The following is a 21,099-nucleotide window of genomic DNA, read 5'->3' on the forward strand; positions in this document are numbered from 1 at the left end:
TATTTTTCCATACAAACGAATTCAAGACATTCTTTGTGTTTACTTATGACAACCCTATTGAAGATAAAAAGCGACACGCGCATAGTACCTACGCTACGACGCGTACCTAAGAAAGTGACAGGAGTCACATGATTTTAATTTTTCATGTGACGTTAGCTGTATCTGATTTCTTTCGGTAAAAATTATGGCAGTAACTCAAAAACTATTAGGTTTTCGGTTTCACAAATAACTATCAGAGACAGCAAATAATGTAGCACTAAAGCCTGTAAAGTATTATTTGTGTATATTATTGGTGTTCATTTAAACGTTGTAGTTTATTTCACGGTGTCAAGAATTTCATCATATCTTCTACACTATTAGATATAAAATTGTTATAGTTTTTCTATTATTCGGTATTTACTTCCGCACATCTACAAAAGCCCGGCCTTTTAAAGCATGCGTGATGACATGTCCTACACGTGAAGGCTTTCACATTGGATCTTCTCAGAAATTAACTTAATAAGAGATTTTAAAAGGTGATTTGTAGCTTAGGACAATGCTTTTAAGCCATTTACATTTTAAACCATATTCAAGCTGCAAATGCCGTTCATCAATATCATCATCATCATATCAACCCATGCCAGCCCACTACAAGGCACGGGTCTTCCACAATGAAAAGGGGTTAAGGCAATCGTCCACCAAGCTGGCCTTGTGCAAATTGGTGGACACCACACACCTTTGAGAAGACTATGGAGAAACAGTTGGAGCAAGTGACATTTAAATTGCTTAAAATGCTCATAACTTAAACAAGTTTGAGGTGAGTGCTGGGAACTCGGCCCCTCGAAAGTGATTTCGAAGTCTTAACCATTGGGCCATCACCGCTGCCGTGCAATTAATTCTTACTTAATTTGATTAAAAAAAAACTTGATTTTTAGAATTTTGGAGTTACATGAAAGGACGGAGAGTAGATAAACTATTTTTGGTTCTATAAAATCAAATAGGTCCCACGGAATTTGTTAAAAACGCGGACAGAGAACGTGGGGAACAGCTAGTAAATTATACTTATTCTTATTGTAATTCAAATAACCGTTAAGAGTAAAAAATAATTTAAAGAGCACTCCAGCAATAAAGATCTTTTCTTTTGCGTTATATTCCCAAACAAAAACTAGGAATGAACGGAAAATGATCAAAACCAAAGTTACGAAGGTTCCAATTTTTGCCTTACCGCTTTTCAATCAGGAAATCTGGAACTTTCCATCCAGTTGGAAATCAAATTTTCGCAAACAATTCTTATCTTATCGGTTCCACTAAATTAAAATTTTCTCTTTTCAGATTGACTTCGGTCTGCGATGTAATCAAGAAAGTGTTTTGGAAGATCGCGACCAGTAAAAACTAAAGGCAATAAAACGTTAGATTAGTGGAATTTTGGTTATGCCACGTATTCACTAGTTAACTTAATATTGTTCAAACAAGTACCTACATTCATATTTTAAAATAATAAATTTTCATAAGACTGTAATTTACATTACTAATGTAACTTTAATAAATAAATAATAAATAAATATACTACGACAATAAAAATAAAGAGCGGCCACGTATTCACTAGTTAATTTAATATTGTTCAAACAAGTACCTACATTCATATTTTAAAATAATAAATTTTCATAAGACTGTAATTTACATTACTAATGTAACTTTAATAAATAAATAATAAATAAATTTACTACGACAATACATACATCGCCAACTAGCCACAAAGTAAGCTAAGCTTGTGTTATGGGTACTAAGATGACTGATGAATATTTCTATAAATAATATACATAAATACCTATAATATACAGATAAACACCCAGAGACTGAAAAACATTCATGTTAATCACATAAATATTTTCCAGTTGTGGAAATCGAACCCTCGGCCTTGGACTCAGAAAGCAGGGTCGCTGCCCACTCGGCCGTCTAACTATTTAGCCCAGAGCTGGTCCGGGGAAGTACTGCCATGCTTATTTTCGCCGCCGAGCAGCATTCTTGCAATGCTGCACTCCGCTCTGAAGGGTGTGGTTGCCAGCGTATTACAGGCACTTGAGGCTTACGCCCCAGGCAGATGGAGGCAGGACACGGAGGCCTTGCGAAGTTCTGGGCTATTTGTAAACGATTACATTTTATATAAACACGCGAAATATTTTCATGCAATCATTCATGTTTGTCAAAACTTTTTATTAGATTGAAATCGTCAGCTTTACTCTTTGTATGGTACTAAAACTTAAATACAATGCCGCTCTTTATTTTTATTCACGGAGTTCTTAAAAAAATAAAAAATAATACGCAGGGTAACGTATATATGTAACAGTTATAAAAACTATATATACGCTTTACAACTTAATCAGTATTTTCTTTATAAATGATTAGTGGCCGTTCTGAGTCGATAAAACAATCGCCGTGGTCACAAAATGTATACTAATGAATACGTGGCTTTACGGTTCCGTCGTGTCGCAGTGATATCGTAGCAAGTGCGCGGATTGCAGACAATGGACTAAGTGATTGCAGTGAAGTGAAATGGTTTTAAACTATAGTGGGATTGCAGTGTAGTTATAATGGCGTCGTATGACGGTGCCTTCAATGATACGGTGGTGATGGAGTATGGGGATGGGTTCCCGTTGTTGATGCCGAGATGGGGCTACGTGGTGTCGGCGTTCGTGCTGTTCATTATTGGGTTCTTCGGCTTCTTCTTGAATCTCATGGTTATCCTGCTAATGTTCAAGGATCGGCAGGTTGGTAATCTTTATTAACATTGATCACACCCTACCTAACATACAGATTACCATTTCATCATCATTATATTTTTTTATTTTGTTTTATGTAGAAAACTTAACAAGAATAAATAAAAACCATATACAGTAGTGTGCAAAGGCGGCCTTATTGCAAAAGCAAAATTAAAATTAAGCCTAATTTGCTACACTCCGCGAACAGCAGGAGAATCAGTATGGTGTAATTTATAATTTCTTCAATCCTTATACTCCACAATAAACAGATCTTCGGCAATGTACCCTCTACGCACGTTTCGCTCAAAAACCGGAGCATTTTCAGGAGATGATGAATTTACAATGAATAACTGTTAAACAATTTTTGTTTAAACAATTATTCATATACTCGTGCGAAGAGGGTACATTGCTGAAGATTTGTTTGGTGTGGAGTATAACGATTGAAGAAATTATAAATTACACCATACAGATTCTCCTGCTGTTCGCGGAGTATAGCAATTTAAGCTTAATTTTAATAATATTTCATAGATTTCCGCAAAGTAACGGCCGCTTCGATCCAATAGCAAAACGCTTTGCGGCACATCTGTATCGTTGGGGTGGTAACTAGCCAAGGCCAGAAACTTCCACCATACCAGACCAGACAAAATTCAGAGTTCATTAATTCCCAAATTTCCTTGCCTCGGATCGTACCTGTGACCTGCCACTTAACTCCACAGCTGCCCTAGTGAAATAAATAGCCGATGAGGAATGTCTTGAATTTGAATACAACTATATTGACGCTTGCCGCTCACTTATTGATCAAATGTCGTGGCCAGGATTCGTCGGTGGAAGCAAAACAAGCAAAGCATTATTCACCTACTCGGATATAAGTACCCCCTTCGAGAGCCGAGATAGCTTCAAGTAGGTCAATACCGTCGAAGCTACAGCTATTATCGTTAAAAGCTTGTATTGTACGTTACATAAGTATCATTCAAGATTTCAATGCGTATCTGGAAATAGGCTCTTATTTTAAATATTAAGAACCCTTCGATTTCTGATACTGAACGTAAGTGTATATCCCCACACAAGTGTTTTTAATATCGATACAATGTGGGAATCTTTTCGAGCATGCATTTCTCTGAAGGATGCCTACCCATAGTCAAGAAATAACGATTTATGAATGCCAGAGTACGATTTAAATTTAGAAACACCCGACTTTCAATATAGTGTACATTATTCTACTAGTCAAGGCCTTTTATTTGATATGGATATGCAAGTGAGAAATATCCATAATTTCGCCGTGGCGGCCTTCGTGGATTTGAAATTTATCTTAGTATTCTACTAGTCAAATTCTTTCATTTGATACACATATTGAGGGAGTATGAAAAAATATGCAATCCGCAACTTTAGGGCGGCGGCCATCTCGGACCGATTTTGATGAAAAAGCTTAAAAGACTTCCAAGTAATTCATCTTTCATCCGTTCGGGAAATTTGATGCTACAGACGGACGTCAAAATTATAAACACGTCGCTTTCGCTTCGGGAGTTAAAATTCAAAATTTCGAAATACAGCTAGAGACTCGATCCTACTAGTAAGGAATTTCGTGACACTATTCAAATGAGGAAGGCTTCAAAAAACCATGTTGTAGCTGGAAAGGTTCTCCGTGTATCATTTCAAAGCATGCCTTATGTACCCAACGGATTTGCATGCTATGTTCGCATCGAGAAGGCACAATTGTATACACATGCCAAATGTCCTATAGTTTATATTAGAGTAAGCAGTTGATTGTCAGTTTTGCGAACGAAAAAAAAAAAAAAAAAGCATAATCAGAACACAAAAACTTGCAGCGTCAGTCGCTAGTTTGCTACCCGTTTTGACTTTGTACAGTGCATCCGTTTCCAGCGACACACTAGTATGAGAACACCTCATCATAGCATTATGTATTATGCATCACAGTGATACATACGGCTGGGATAGGTTAGCCACGTTGTTGTGAAGTAAACATACGCATATAAATATTATAAATGCATTCAGTTTGTCTGTTTATTAGTTTACTAGCTGCGCTACTATCCGCGATGAATTAGTCTTTACACGTACCTAATTATAGTGAAAAAATTAATGATTTCATGGACTTAAAATATATTAATTTATTAATTATATTATTTACTTTTTATCTATTTGTGAACACTAGTTTATGTATTAGCATGTAGTTATTCGCATGTATGTATTTTAATATTTGTACCACCAGCGGTCTATTCTCCTCTTCTTTTTTTTTTTCCTAATTCTAAGGTTACCTGGCAGAGATCGCTATTAAGCGTTAAGGCCGCCTTTTGTATTACCACTTCTTTCGATAAGTTTCTGTTTTTGTTATATTTTAAATATGTTATCGTTGTGGTATACAAATAAAGAGTTTAATAATAATAATAAAATAGACTGCACGGCAAATTCCAGTCGATTGGCCGTTTTTTTAGGAAGTCAATTAAGGAAGACGTTGCGAGTAAAAATGCAAATATTCCGATTAACCACCTTCAGCATTCGATGTTTTTCCAAGACTGGAAGTGAAGTAATTAGAACAAATATCTCTATTATTGTGTATTATTTGTATTTTTTTTTTTATGTAGGGCTATTTATTTTCAAATATATATGTATTTATAATTGCACTATACGCTCTCTTGCAGCTGTTCCTTTTGCATGAGTTTGCCTGTAAGGGATTGCTTGCAGCAATAAGGCCGCCTTTGCATGCCTACAATTTTTGTTATTTCATTTCGTTTATTCTTTATTTTAAGTATATTTCGAGTTTAGTGTGCATAAAGTATTTCTACTTCTTCTTAAAAGTAGAGTATGTTATTCTCCGTCTTTCCAACATTCTCTATGCCAATAATCAAGTCAATTTCATATATCAGCCAATAATCATATCACTTTGACGGCCGAGTGGCGCAGTGGGCAGCGACCCTGCTTTCTGAGTCCAAGGCCGTGGGTTCGATTCCCACAACTGGAGAGTGTTTGTGTGATGAACATGAATGTTTTTCAGTGTCTGGGTGTTCATCTGTATATTATGAGTATTTATGTGTATTATATTCATAAAAAAATATTCATCAGCTATCTCAGTACCCATAACACAAGCTACGCTTACTTTGGGGCAAGAGAAAAAAAAAAAAAAAATTGTTAGGACACAATTGAAGGACAATGTTTCCGTGTAAAAATACGAAAACAACACTTCCTGTAAACAACACTTGGGAATTTGATGCGTATCTACGACTACCTACACAATGCTGAATTACCCTCCGGCCTTTCAAATATCTCTATACTCAATATCAAGTCCATTGGTTGTTTCCTTGGGACATTTATGAACCGATTATATATATTAGACGGCCGACTGGCGCAGTGGGCAGCGACCCTGCTTTCTGAGTCCAAGGCTGTGGGTTCGATTCCCACAACTGGAAAATGTTTGTGTGATGAGCATTAAGTGTTTTTCAGTGCCTGGGTGTTTATATGTATTTTCTAAGTATTTATGTATATATAATTCATTAAAAAATATTCATCAGTCATCTTAGTACCCATAACACAAGCTACGCTTACTTTGTTGCTAGGTGGCGATGTGTGTATTGTCGTAATATATTTATTTAATTATTAAAAAAAAAAAAAAAAAAAAAAGATTTTCGTGTAAAAATCGGAACCATGTAAACCACCGTTGGGAATTTTTGTTTATCTAGGATTAAAGTAGCTATGTTACTTCCTGTTCTTCTGTTACTAATTTTTATACTTTATCTATATATATATAATGAAAATGATCTTCGTTTGAGGCTCAATCACGCCTAAACCACTGATCGTATCGACATGAAACTACCACCATTCGATGCGAAATTTTTCCTAGATGGTTTATGTATCTATTTTTTGAATTCCAACATTCCTTCATTTTTTATTGCTGTTTTACTTTTATGAACATTTCTCCCGCTAATAAAAACAAAAGATAAGCATTTTCTCTTGATTCTTTTGTTTTCATGGATTTCAACAGAGTGTATTAAACGGATTATGGTTTTTTACATTCAGCTAAGAATCTACTCACGGTAGTGGAGAACGGCTGGACCAATTGGGCTTTTTTTATCTTCAGAATTGTCAGGAGAAAGTTTTGTATGTAAGAAAATTTTAAAAAAGCCCGATAAAAAGTTAAAAATTTCGATGATAATCGAAGAATTCCCATCTATATAGTCACTCACCACGAAATCTCGGGAACCATAAGACTTAGAAACGTGAAACTTGGTAGGAATATTACTTTTGCTATGTAGAGGTCAGCTATGAATAGATTTTAAGAAATTCATTCCCCAAAGGGGATTGCGGGGGCGTTAACAATGAACAATTCCCGTTTTTAAACTATAGCTCCTATAGACTTCAAATTTGGTAGGAATCTTCTGTAAGAGGTGTAGAAATAGGCTATGAACGAATATTACGATAGCTCACCCCACAGGGGGTTGCGGGGGTGGGTATTAACAATTAATATTTTTAATTTTCCAGCTAAAGCTCCTACAAGCTCCAAATTTTGTAGGAATTTTCTATAAGTGATGTAAAAATGATTTATGAACAAATTTTACGATATCCCACCCCAAAGAAGATTTCCGGGGCGTTAACAATGAAAATTTTCAATTTCCAAGCTATAGCTCCTATAGACTCCAAATTTAGTGAGAGTGTTCTATATGTAATATAAAAATGATCTTCGAGCGGATTTTACAATGAATCACCTCCAATAAGGTTCGCGGGGGTGGGTGTTAACAATAAAAAATTTCAATTTCGAAATATAGCTTCTAAAAATTCTAAATATGGTAGGAATCTTTTATTATTCACATAAAGAACATGTCAAAATGGATTTCAATAAAGTCTACTTCCGACAGGAATTGCGGGGGTGGGTGTTAAAATCTAAAATTTTTATTTCTAACCTGTAACTTCTACAGACTCCAAATTTGGTGGGGATCTTCGTGTATGTAGGGATATTCGTGTATTTCCTTACAACAATCGTCTTTTTGGCAGCGGAGAAAAAGTCATTGAGAGGTTTCAAAAACTTAACTTTACATGTAGCTATCCAATCAACGGACTAAGAATTTTACATTCATTTTACTTTTGCAGACTACATAACCGACGAATTCTTTTATTGCGGGATCGCGGAAATGTAACAGATTAAAATGAATGCATTTTCCAAGCACATGAGATGTGGAAAAGAAATTTAGTTACTTATTCAAATAGAATTCATAAAAAACATGCACAATTAATTTTCTATAAAAAATTGATGTCACGGAGAAAATTTTAGTTAACAGAAAATTCGGCGCACTTGAACCTAGACAGATTTTAACTTAAACTTTCAATGCTCATTTCAAATTTTTTTCTTCATGTCAATTATTATTAATTTTTGGAAGAAAGGCACGGAAATGTTATAATGATTGCACATTGAAAGTTACAATGAATATTAGTGAGAAAAATCACCTGGATGAAAGATACAGGCTAAATCGATGGAATTTGGAATTTGAGTAAGTCTAAACAATATCGATGCTTACAGTTCTATCCGCGGGGCCTATTTATGTTCATACAAAAATAAAAAAAGGAGAATAATAAAAATATGAAAAAAATAAATAAAAATGAAACATAAAATGTAATTTATTTCCTTTTCAATTCGCCTAGCGAAGCGGGCGGGAAACGGCTAGTATTTATATACAACCACAACGCAAATATCGCCATTTAGCCCCAAAGTAAGCGTAGCTTGTGTTATGGGTACTGAGATGTCTGATGAATATTTTTATGAATAGTATACATTAATACTTATAATTTATAGATAAACACCCAGACACTGAAAAACATTCATGCTCATCACACAAACATTTTCCAGTTGTGGGAATCGAACCCACGGCCTTGTACTCAGAAAGCAGGGTCGCTGCAAACTGCGCGAATCGGCCGTCAAACACACTAATAAACGAATTCTATGCCAATATTTAAATCGATTGGTTGCTTAGTTAAGGAAGGATAAACAAACAATCATCATTAAGGTCATCTGCTAGACTAAGGGCCTCTCCCAACTGCAGGATTTGCCAATAATCACCACGCTGGGTAGGCGGATTGGTGATCGCAGTAGATGGTAGTAGTAGCACAGAGGATGCTGCTGCCAACCCTCCGTTATATTCCCTTAGTCGCCTCGTACGACACCCGCGGGAAGAAGGAGGGGTGACAACTGTTTTCTGATCTGCCGTCACCGCACGGCAAATAATCACACTTTCGCATTTTGAATATTAATAACGATGGAATTTTGCAAAAAAGGGGATAAAACAGAGGGTTCCCTCAGCGTTTTAAAAAAAACGAAAAAGTGTGTGAGAGGTATTAAAGAAAAAATAAAACAGTCGGACAGTAGGTAAGCCCGGCTCTGTGCTGAAATATTCAAATCCCTTCGGTATCTATTCAGGTCTAGGAATAATACAATGTTATTATCAGTCTGTGGGCCAGACAGGAGTTTAAACTCATTCAATATAAATTTAACGATAACTATGATACGACGAATTTTGTTCATGGATATAATTTAAATAATTGCAGACTTTTAAAATTCGTTTAATTAACTTATTTATCCTATTTAAGTTACCAAGGAAACCGAATATTATCTAGGTAAAGAAACAAACACATAAATATATGGGACAGAGTGAGATAGAAAACTTTTTAATTTTTTCTTTCCTATTCTTGTTACCATGGAAACAAAATAATAAACATTACATATTTTATCCTAATAGTTCTGATACTCTACATCCACCTCAATATCCCGTAGGCTACTTTTAAGAAGTTACACTTCCGCCGTGTGTGAATAAATTGCAAAGGATTTTTAATTTACCCTTTCATATGGTATTAATCTTTATTCAGCTAAATAAACTCTTTTTGTGTATGTTTCGACAATCGTACTTAAGGAGTAAACTCCAGTCGTGCGTCGGAACTGACACACACTTTTTTTATTTGGTGCTTTCGCGTAGCCGCGGGCAAAGCTAGTCCGCTATAATATTACGTCGGTGTTTTGTTTCGCAACTTGTTTATGAACCTATGACGGGATTAATTAAGTTCACAAAGAGGCACACAGCCTGTGAACCGTACTGGATGGCTGTCAAAGGCATGCCCGCTACCTGGTCACGTGACTTTTCTAGTGAACGGGGCTTTTTGTATTGTTCCTACCTTCCTTCTAACTATATCTAATAGTCAAGCTAAAGAGTTCGTTTCTAACCCACGACGACGCAAAAACGAAGGGTGTTATCAGTTTGACTTGTGTGTGTGTATGCGTGTGTGTGTGTATGTGTGTGTCTGTTGCAACGTAACGATTTTCATTTTTATTTGAAAGATGAACTATTTGGAAGTTTTCTATATTTCGGTCCAAAATGGCCGACGCAATAAAATGGCGAATTACATATCCCTCCTTCAATATGGGTATCAAATGAAATGCCTTTATTAGTAGAATACTATACACTAATACAAAATTTATAATTTATAATCCAAGATGGCCGCCACAACAAAATGGTGAGTTACATTTTTTTTTCACAACTGTCTCAATATAGGTAAGTATTAAATAAAAGGGCTAGACTAGTAGAATAATGTGTACTATATTGAAAGTCGGGGATTTTTGAATTTTTAATTTCTATTATTATAAGGTGTAGGTACCTACTTCTATTGGCGGGTTATGAAAATCAGATACTTAAGAGTTTTTTTTCTGGGCCAAATTGATATTGCGATTGAGGATGTGACACATTTTGTTTCCACTACAACTAATACCTTGACTGCAATCTCACCTGCTTATAAGTGATGATGCGGATGAGGCTAGGATGGTAACGGGCAAGCCTATCAGGGGTATGTTACTTATAGACGGCCGAGTGGCGCAGAGGGCAGCGACCCTGCTTTCTGAGTCCAAGGCCGTTCGATTCCCGCAACTGGAAAATGTTTGTGTGATGAACATGAATGTTTTTCAGTGTCTGGGTGTTTATCTGTATATTATAAGTATTTATGTGTATTATATTCATATAAAAATATTCATCAGCTATCTCAGTACCCATAACACAAGCTACGCTTACTTTGGGGCTAGATGGCGATGTGTGTATTGTTGTAGTTTATTTTATTTATTTATTTATATTTATATTAAACTACTAATCGTGAAGTGTCGTCGTGAAGATGTGTTCGATTGGATTTTATTAAAAAGTTACTTCATCATATCAACCGATAGACGTCCACTGCTGGACATAGGTCTTTTGTAGGAGTTCCAAATTACACGGTTCTGTGCCGCTTGGATCCAGCGGCTACCTACGACGCGCTTAATGTCGTCTGTCCACCTCGTGGGGGGTCGACCAACGCGGCGCTTACCAGTTCGGGGCTGCCATTCCAGCACCTTCGGACCCCAAAGTCCATCATTCCTCCGAACTATGTGCCCAAGTTTTTATCCTAATGCTTACTATACAAAGAATAAGCATTAGGTACTTCTTAAGTGCGTACATAAGTACCTATACATGAGAAGTTTCGTTTCAAGCAGCTACTCTAAAACTGGTAGTCAGATTTAATAGCTCAGGTCTTGGGAACGATCATAGACTATTCAGCATTACGCTTTGTCATAACGAGCCGAGCAAACGAAGTAATAATGCGAGTGATCTACGAGATGCGGTGGGTCGGGGTACATTTTGTATAATGGAATATAAAAGTTTCTGAAGTATCAAAAGTTTCTTTTTACGCCTTGCCGGAGGAGATCTCCAGTTTGGTTACATAAAAGCGGTGATAGCCTAGTGGTTACGTCTACGGCCTCCCTATCGTGGTGACCGAGTTCAATCCCCAGCACGACTTCTAACTTTTAGTGCGGAGTTATATGCGTTTTTAATGTAAGAAATTGAAAATATTACTTGCTTTTACGGTGAAGGAAAACATCGTGAGGAAACCTGCATGCCTGAGAGATTTAAAGTTTTTTTTTTTTGAAAAAAAAAAATGTAGAAAAACATCACTGAATAATTTATTTTTATTTCTTCACTTTATTGCACAATCAAAAAAAACAGTTTACAAAAGTCGGACTTAATGCTAAAGCATTTTCTACCAACCAACCATCAGACGTGTACCTAATTATAGTTCTCAACATTCGACGTTCTCGAGTTTAGGATGGACTGAAAAATCCTTCCATAGCGACAAATATTTTAATACTAATCTTTCTTGCTACCGTAATATTTTCCACAAACAGCCTAAGCCGTACGCAAGCTAAGACAGGGTAATCTTAGTTGCCAATATTTTTCCGTGGGTGTTCAATAAATATTGTATAATAACGACGACGACATAAAATAAAACAAAATGAAATTAAAAACACCCCACACAATAAATTAAATAGACACACACACACGCACGCACACTCACACACACACACACACACAGAACAAATTCTACACCAAAAATCAAGTCGTTTGGTTACTTACTATCTAAGGCAAACTCACAAACATATTTTCGCATCTATAAATTAACCAGTCAACTATGGGGAACTCCGACGAAAACTACACCAAATATTAAATATTAAATGTGTGATATTTCCAAAAAAAAAAATACCACAATGCCTTTGATAGGAATTTTCCAAGACATGTTTAGTAGAAAACTTTTCTGTTCATGCAAAGTTTTTATGTTAGTAGAAGTTGGGTAAGAAATGACGTCAATAAACCTCAATGCTATGTTTAACTTCAGACACTTCTACGCCACATTTCTTTGAAGCTGCTGTGCAAACATTAAGACTTTATTACTGACTGACACGGAAACACCGGGTTTGAATGTTTAAGTTTTGACTTTTGACCTTTAGAATTTATTTGACTTCGGATCCCGTCGTCTGCGTACACTACCCAAGTGGGTTATGCTATGCAGTGTGTAATGTGTTGTTACTCATTATGGTAGAGATCGCTTTTTAGCAATTTGGCCGCCGATTATACAACTTAAGGTCAACGTGTCGTTTTATGTCGTTGTTTTTTCTTCTTCATCATCATCATAACATCAACCCATTACTAGCCCAAAACAGAGCACGGGTCCCCTCCCACAGTGAGGTTTAACTTCGGCCTCCCACTCGGGAGATTCTTCAATCCCCCAAATGGGAGCCAGAAGTTTAACCTTGTATATCCTAGTACTTAACACTTCGCTCCATGGATTGAACAACATTTTGAAAATTACTGAACTGATTTTGGTAAAACTTGAACTTTTACCTAAGTTTAAAGTAAGTGTGCCAACAATAAAATATTGGTCAGATTAAATTTTTAGAGGAATGAATGAATCCTACCCTACATTTTCGCAGTGCGATTTTTAAGCATTTTAAACATGGCCATGGAATATCCACTAAGTTACCTTGCAAACCCCTCTGTGATATAAATAATACAGGCCAATCGACCGGCGAAGAGAAATGACCACGTGGAAAATTTTAACTGGATTTTATTTTTTCCGTTTTGGCAGCTTTCGCATCCGGCGACAACAGTTTTGATAACATGAATAATTCAGGCAGCGTCAACTAAGTATTATGTCCATATAAAAGGGATTTGGAATACAAATAATCCAAATCCTACGTTTGTTGTTCATTTTAATTTCAGCCTGTGGAAATTTTTTGATAGATAATTTGCAAAAACCGTCGCCAAAACGCAGTCCTTATACGAGGAAGGATACGAGGAAGGATTCTAGTAGCATCCAATTTTTAACGTGAGTGTGTGTGTATGTGTATGTTTGTGTGTGTGTGTGTGTGTGAATGTGTGTGTGTGTGTATGAGTGTGTGTGTGTTGCTTTGTAGTTCCCGAGTGGATGATTCGATTTCGATTTTGTTTTTTTTTGGTTGAAAGGTGAATTAGTCGGTATTTTGCTTAGCTATGTTAAATGAAAATCTGTCGAAAATTGCGAATCACATATTTCTTCTTAACTCCCTAAATGTGAGTATTAAATGAAAGGGCTTGACTAAAGTAGAATACCTCCTATACACACTATGATATTTTTCAAATCCAAGATGGCCGCCACCACAAAATGGCGGACCTAACAGACGTCGCCCAGCTGAAAAAAAATATTTATATGAAACTCTATAAAACTGCATGTTGCGACTTTGTTTATCTGCCAAACTTTTTTCTAGTCTGGTGTGTTGTAAGGCTTCGGCCGAGATTAATTATCATCCTACTGACAATGAAGTGAAGTGAAAGTTCCGGTACGATGCCGCGTAGAAACCGATTCGTTAAATATAACTACCATTCCCCTAGCAGGTTGATTATGTAGTCTAACGGTTCTATGTTAGACTGCATCATCACCCGTAGTGGATTAAAAAAAACTACCGATTTTTTACGGTGGCTTGAACATAGAAATTAACGGACAACGCTACGTTGATACATTATAAATTATTATAAGTAAGTTTTTTAATTTTCATTCAAACTAAGCATTCTTTAGACAAAGAATTCAACAATAAACTTATTCTCGTATCCCATCACAATATATTCTAAAAACAAACTTTTACAATCTCCTTCGAATCGTCCAAGAATAATCTGTGCGTAAAGATATCCCCTTTCTTAACTTAAATTCAAATTCAATTAAAATCTGTATTCCTACAAGTCTTTGCAAACTCTTTTGAATTGCAAAATGGGAGCTGTGAATTCTAAGAAAAATAATATATATATGAATGTTAAGATTGTTGATTTAGGGTCAAAATGAAATATGTTTCCACTGGTATGTATGTGTGTGCATATATATACACGCCCTACCTATTTTCTGTATTTGTTTTTATACGCTATTGGTTGCCTGGCAGAGATTGCTATGTAGCGCTAATTGTATACGCCACCAAATTGTATACGCCACCAAATTGTATACGCTGTTTTGTTATTGCTTTTCTGTTTGATGAACTTTTTTGTGGTGTATTAAAAAACTTATAAAAAATTAGATTCATTTGCTAAAAAAAGCAGATGAATCTGTATGGTGTAATTTATATTTTTTTCAATATTTATACCCCTCACCAAACATAATATAGCATGGTATTCCGCAAAGTAACGCTTGCTTCTATCCAATAGTATAAAACTATATTCGTTCATTCATTCATAATACTCGATATAAAGAAATGATTATTTTGTCTTCATATAACTGTATGCAACCCAAAAAGCGATAGCAACACTCATTCACTGCAATAATGACTAGAAATTACATTTACTTCTTTCTAATTCCAGTACAGGTTAGCTCATAGCTGCAATCATACCTGTACAGCTAGCAAAGGTAGGAGACAAAAATTATATCCACTGACAAGGGATAAAATTTACGTGTTCATCTGCCAAAGCACTGCAACAGGGAATTTAAGTTAACCACGTTTTTAATTACAACTGTATTATTCGGATGTTATTTCCACACGTGCACCAATGCTTGACGAGTTAAGGTTAAAGGTGTTGGAGAAGAAAAAAAGTTGCCCTTTCCCTGGGAAGAAAGAATACTCCTGACTATGCTAGCCATGTTAGTAGTAAGTGATGATGCAGTCTAACATGGTGGAATGCTAATCTCTGGTATGGCATGTTAAATCCATACCCCGGCTGGCGCAGTGGGCAGCGATCCTGCTTTCTAAGTCCAAGGCCGTGGGTTCGAGTCCCACAACTGGAAAATGTTTGTGTGATGAACATAAGTGTTTTTCAGTGTCTGGGTGTTTATCTGTATATTATAAGTATTTATGTATATTATTCATAATAATATTCATCAGTCATCTTAGTACCCATAACACAAGTTATATATAAATAACACAACACGCTTACTTTGGGGCTAGATGGCGATGTGTGTATTGTCGTAATATATTTATATTTATTTATTTTATTTACCCCTGATCGGTTACTATACGACAACGTGTCGTGTCAAATGTGTGTATGAATTGTTTTAATCTTATGCCCCGGTAATTTGTGACCCCTTTTGGCACATTTAAGAACACTATTGAGAACACTCAGGCATACAGGTTTCGTCACGTTGTTTTCCTCCACCGTTACAGCAAAAAATATTTAATTACTTAAACGCATACTATTGGGTCCTTACACATGAAATTGGCGTGTTGTCGAACTGGCCACTTTGATCTCAAATATCTACTCTTTGGTTAGGAATTATAATTACAAATTAATACAGCTATTTACTCATGCTATTCTGTTTTAAAAACCCTTATTCATTTGTTTTTTCCTCTTTTGGGTTTTTTCTTTGCGTCACTGTTAACATAGTTTAAAAATGGAAAACTTGAATTATCGCGTTATTTATGAGTACAAGTTCCATCGAGAAACCAGTGCTGTAGCCAAACGTCAATCAAAGCAAGTTTGAAGATTCTATTGATTCCCGCCCGAATGTTTTTTTTTAGCAAAGGGGTCAATGAACTACTTATGAGATGGCAATAGACAGCAATGGTAAATACTTTGAATAAATAAAAAAAAAATAGACATTATGTTCAAAAACGCCAATTTCTTATGTAAGGATCTAATATAACTATGTAAATAGATGTCTGTGCCGGGGATAGAACTGGGTCTCCCGAAAGGAAGGTCGAATACTTAACCACTATTCTATCACCCTTCTTTCTTTTTATTTAAAGGTGTTTTATAATCGTGGGGTCGTCAGATAGCTGAGTCATTTGAGATAATTAGAACGTCTTTTGATTTTCTCAACGCTTTTCGACTTAATAAGTTCCCGGACAAGATGGCAGAAGCGTTTTATCTCATTTTTAAACCTTTGAAGATTTAAGGTGGGAAATTTTTGACGCAAATTTTTGTTGCCCGCGTTATTAGTTTGTGGAAATAAACCCTTTTATCTGTATCTTTGCCGTTCCAATGTCTCACTTTTGGGTCATCTCAGAAGGTTTAACCCTCCATGCTGGCAGGATGGCGGTTAAACAACTATTTTCACACGAGACATTAGAAAATTACTATTACAACAGATATGTAACCTTCCTCTCGCATTGTCAGAAATTTAAAGGACCTAATACCGTAACACAAAAAACGTGTTAACAACCGACCTAAAAAAAGGTGCAGGTTCTTAATTAATCTGTATGTTTATTTTTAATTTGTTACGCGATTACTCCGCCAATTATGAACCGATTTAGATGAGTCTTTGTTTTTTTGGTACGTTATAGCTCAGTATTTCGATTTTGTAAAGATCTATTTGAGAATTTAGTAAAGTACTTTAAGAAATTGAGGGAACTCTTCAGATATTATAGGGACTCCTATACCGATTTAAGTATTTTTAAATAACTTGAGCACCATTTGGTCAAGTGAAACTAATGATGGAGACCACGGATGGTAACCGGAACCACACTATAATAATTATGGTATACTAGCTGTTGCCCGCGACATCGTCTGCGTTTGATTTTGTTTTTTGATGTGGCATTCAATTTAGTTTAGTTCTAAAAAAAATTTAAGTATTCAGTATCGTTAAGCCTTATATGAGGGTTTGCTGCTGTCCGCTGAGGAGTTCTGTCCTCTATCTCCAACCACATTCAGATCTACACAAAGTTTGGGCAAAATTAAACACATATTATATATAACCTCTATAGTACAAAAATAATTATTAAAATATTTGTCGGAGTTATGGTGTTAAATCGTCAAACACTTTCATCTCCTCTCCCAAAGAAACCGAGCTTAAAGTCGGGATAAAAAGTATCCTATAGTACTTCTAACACTTCCAAGAATATGTGTACAAAGTTTTATGAGGATCGGTTAAGTAGTTTTTGCGTGAAAGCGTAACAAACAAACTTACATTGACATTTATAATATTAGTAGGGATAGAGATAGGGATAGGGATAGGGATTGGGATAGGGATAGGGAATAGGGATAGCGATAGGAATAGGGATAGGGATAGGGATGGTTCGCAAGCAATTTAGGCTTCGCACAATAAACGACCTCCCTGGCGCAACGGTGAGCGCTGTGAATTTAAGTAGGAGGCCCCAGGTTCGATTCCCGGCAGGGGCAAATTGGGAATTCATAATTTCTGAATTTCGTCTGGTCCGGTCTGGTGGGAGGCTTTGGCCGTGGCTAGTTACTTCCGTACCGACAAAGACGTGCCGATAAGCGATTTAGTGTTCCGGTGCGATTTCGCAATTAGCGGCATAACTACCATACTTCCTAACAGGTTAGCCCGTTACCATCTTAGACTGCATCATCACTTACCACCAGGTGAGATTGCAGTCAAGAGCTGACTTGTAGTGGAAAAAAATATTAAAAAAGAAAAGCTGCTCATGGTGCAGTGCCGGGAGAACTCCTCAACCATTAACGCCCCACGTTCGGGAAAAAAAAGGTGTGAAAGGTTAGCTGATGAGCTGTTGACATTTGGCTGTTAAAACTTCGATAGCCACTGAAAATCGTGTCAAAAGCGAGAACACTACTAACACTTTCCTTGTTACAATATAAAAGAGAATACGAAGTATTTGATCTACATGTAGTATTTTTCTACATCTAATTGGCACCGACTTAAAAATGTTGTTGAAAATATTTATTTCTTGCTTAAAAAAGTCGTATTTTTTTTGGCAAAAAATTAGTAGGTGTACAAAATTTGTGGACTGTTCTATACTGGCCCGGTAATGAGTTGAAATACTGATCATGAGTGATTGTTAAAGTACTGAACCCTTCGTGTGTTAATCCAACTAGCAATTTTTCCGTCCGGGGTTTTTATCGTTGAATAATGTGAAACGAAAAAGGTGCCAAGCTAGCGATAAGATAAACTAATGCCAAGTACCTACCAAACAATCACGGCACAAAATTTTATAAACACTCGCGATTCCTCGAGACTTTCTTTGCGTACAACTTTTATAATGTAATTTCGTCTGATACCAACGTTCATCCGCCATTATAGGGCTAATACTAAAATACTAAACCTTAGATAATTTTTTTAGCATCTGTGGTTCAGTCGCAAGCGCTATGGCCTTATACCGTGCACTCCCTAATAAGTATCTTTAAATCCTCTGCAAAAGTTTCTAAAACTGTTAGCTTATTGCCAACATTAAAACACCCAATGTCATACTAACCATTAAATTATTTATTATTCATTGTTCTTAGATCCAAACGGATACAATAATAATGTTACGAATTATAACAATCCTTTGTTTTTTTTTCTATCCCTGCTACGCAATGGGTTTCACACAGACAGCCAATTTCTTACTTCTCAATTCGTGGTATGTAGGTATATGAATTCATAAAAAGAACATTGTAATTCACGTGCGCGCTCGGCAGAATGCCGCGCGCCGTAAAAAATGTAGCTCATTCAAATCGCTGTTATTTTTCTTCGATATTTTTATAGTTTTGTTTTCAAAAAAATTAGCGATAGAACAGCAGGTTCTTTTTATATTCACAATTATATTTTTCGAATTCCACAGAAGTTAAGAAAAAGCGATTAAGAATAATAGTGAATTTATATTTTCTATCAAAGTAAGTAGAATTTGCAATTTCAATATTAGTTGTAGTTGATTGTTTATTCAACGTCTAACGGAATTTCGAAATACTGTTGAAGGTATATTTCATAAGGAGTCACCCTGTAAAAATATTAAATCCATTCTAGCTAACTGTTTACTTATTACAACCCTATCGAAGATAAAAGACCGACACGCGCATAGTACCTACACTACGCGATGCGTTCCTAATAAAGTGACAGGATTTACTTGATTTTACTTTTGCATGTGATGGTAGGTTACGTTAGGGCTGTATCTCATTTCTTTCAGTTAAAAAACTGTGGCAATTACTCTACTTTTAGTTTCACAGATAGGTCTCAGGTACAGTAAAAAAGCCTCCGAAATATTATTTCGGGTTTCCTTAACACGTTGTATGAAAATATGTTTTAGTCGGTATAAAATTAAATAAATATACTACTACAATTCACACACCGCCACCTAGCCCCAAAGTAATCGTAGATTGTGTTATGGGCACTAAGATAGCAATGATATTTTTTTATGAATATAATAATAAAAATCATTGCAATCTTAGTATAAAAAAAAAAATGTAAATTATTGATGTTGGAAAAGAGCAACTGCTGAGTTTCTTGCCGGCTTCTTCTCGGTAGAATCAGCCTTCCGAACCGGTGGTAGAGTCACAACAAACAGACAGACTTGACATTCCAAAAGTGCTTATATTAGGCCTACTCGAAATAAATTAATTTTGAATTTTGAAAAATACTTAAAATATACAGATAAACACCCACAACAAAAATGTTCATCACACAAACATTTTCCAGTTGTGGGAAACGAACCCACGATCTTGGTCCAGAAAGCAGGGTCGCTGCCCACTTCTACACGTCAAATTTATACTGGATGACGGTTTTTTTGTTAAAAATTTATCTTGTAATAGTTAATGTTTGTTCACAGTTATGGACACCGCTGAACATTATCCTCTTCAACCTGGTATGCTCCGACTTCTCCGTGTCCGTGCTGGGCAACCCTCTAACCCTAATATCAGCCCTCTTCCACCGATGGGTTTTCGGCCACACCATGTGCGTTCTTTACGGATTCTTCATGGCACTTCTCGGTAAGCAATTTACGTAAAGTCAGTAGTATGTTTAAAGCTTAGTAAAATTAATAGTTAAAAAAAACTAAAAAACACTCTTGGTACAAAAAACTAAAGTAACTTCAAATTAGTTTATTTATAAACTACTAGCTGTACCCTGCCACGCTTCGCAGTGGCTCATTGTGATTGAAGGCTGTAAAAAATAGATAAAAACAATCCTTGATGCGTATTATATATCATGCTAAAATTTCAGCTCGATCGGTGCAGAACTTTTTGAGTTTTTGAAGCGTACACAAACTAACATAACATTGTTTATATATATAGATATCTTATTTTTATTAGAGCAAAATTAATCGGTTAGCCATTCACCGTTAAATTTGTTACAAGGTATTAGAGAAATCGGCTAAAGATGATTAGAAATTAACATCATATCTGCCTTATCGATGAAAGTTATATAAATTAACAAAAATCTTATTTTGTTAATTGAAAAATGGAATAATGTTATCAAATTAGTGTAATGTCATCGGTACTCGATATACCTACAAAGTTTGAACGAAATCGGTCGGTTCGAAGAGGGTCGAAATCAACTAAAAAGGAATCGATTATAAACATACAGGTGAAGCTAATATAAAGCGTATATTAAAATAGGCATATGATTTATTTAAAGCTATACCTTGCTTATACATGTACACAATCTGGTGTAACACGTCATATAACCGTGTTTTTTTCCACTACAAGTTAGCCCTGGAGTGCAATCTCACCTGGTGTTAAGTGATAATGCAGTCTAAGATGGTAACGGGCTGACCTGTTAATCTAATTTGTTAAGCCGAAATGCTCGCTAACGGCACGACTATTACGGTAAGGCGGTAACCAGTGGCGTGCACTTCGTACATGCACAAAAGCACTGCATACCCTAAAATTTA

General features: G+C 35.9%; 1 protein-coding gene across 1 annotated transcript in view; it reads left to right on the forward strand.

Moving 5' to 3' along the window:
* The first annotated feature begins 2,570 nt into the window (after positions 1 to 2,570).
* LOC120631580 (parapinopsin-like) overlaps positions 2,571 to 21,099 on the forward strand; it is a 65,460-nt gene continuing 46,931 nt past the window's right edge. The window contains exons 1-2 of the mRNA XM_039901218.1: positions 2,571 to 2,747; positions 20,038 to 20,197. Of these exons, the coding sequence (XP_039757152.1) occupies positions 2,571 to 2,747; positions 20,038 to 20,197 (337 nt within the window). The remainder of the gene's footprint in view (positions 2,748 to 20,037; positions 20,198 to 21,099) is intronic.

The sequence above is a fragment of the Pararge aegeria genome, chromosome 18, assembly GCF_905163445.1.
Source record: "Pararge aegeria chromosome 18, ilParAegt1.1, whole genome shotgun sequence".
NCBI classification, from domain to species: Eukaryota; Metazoa; Arthropoda; class Insecta; order Lepidoptera; family Nymphalidae; genus Pararge; species Pararge aegeria.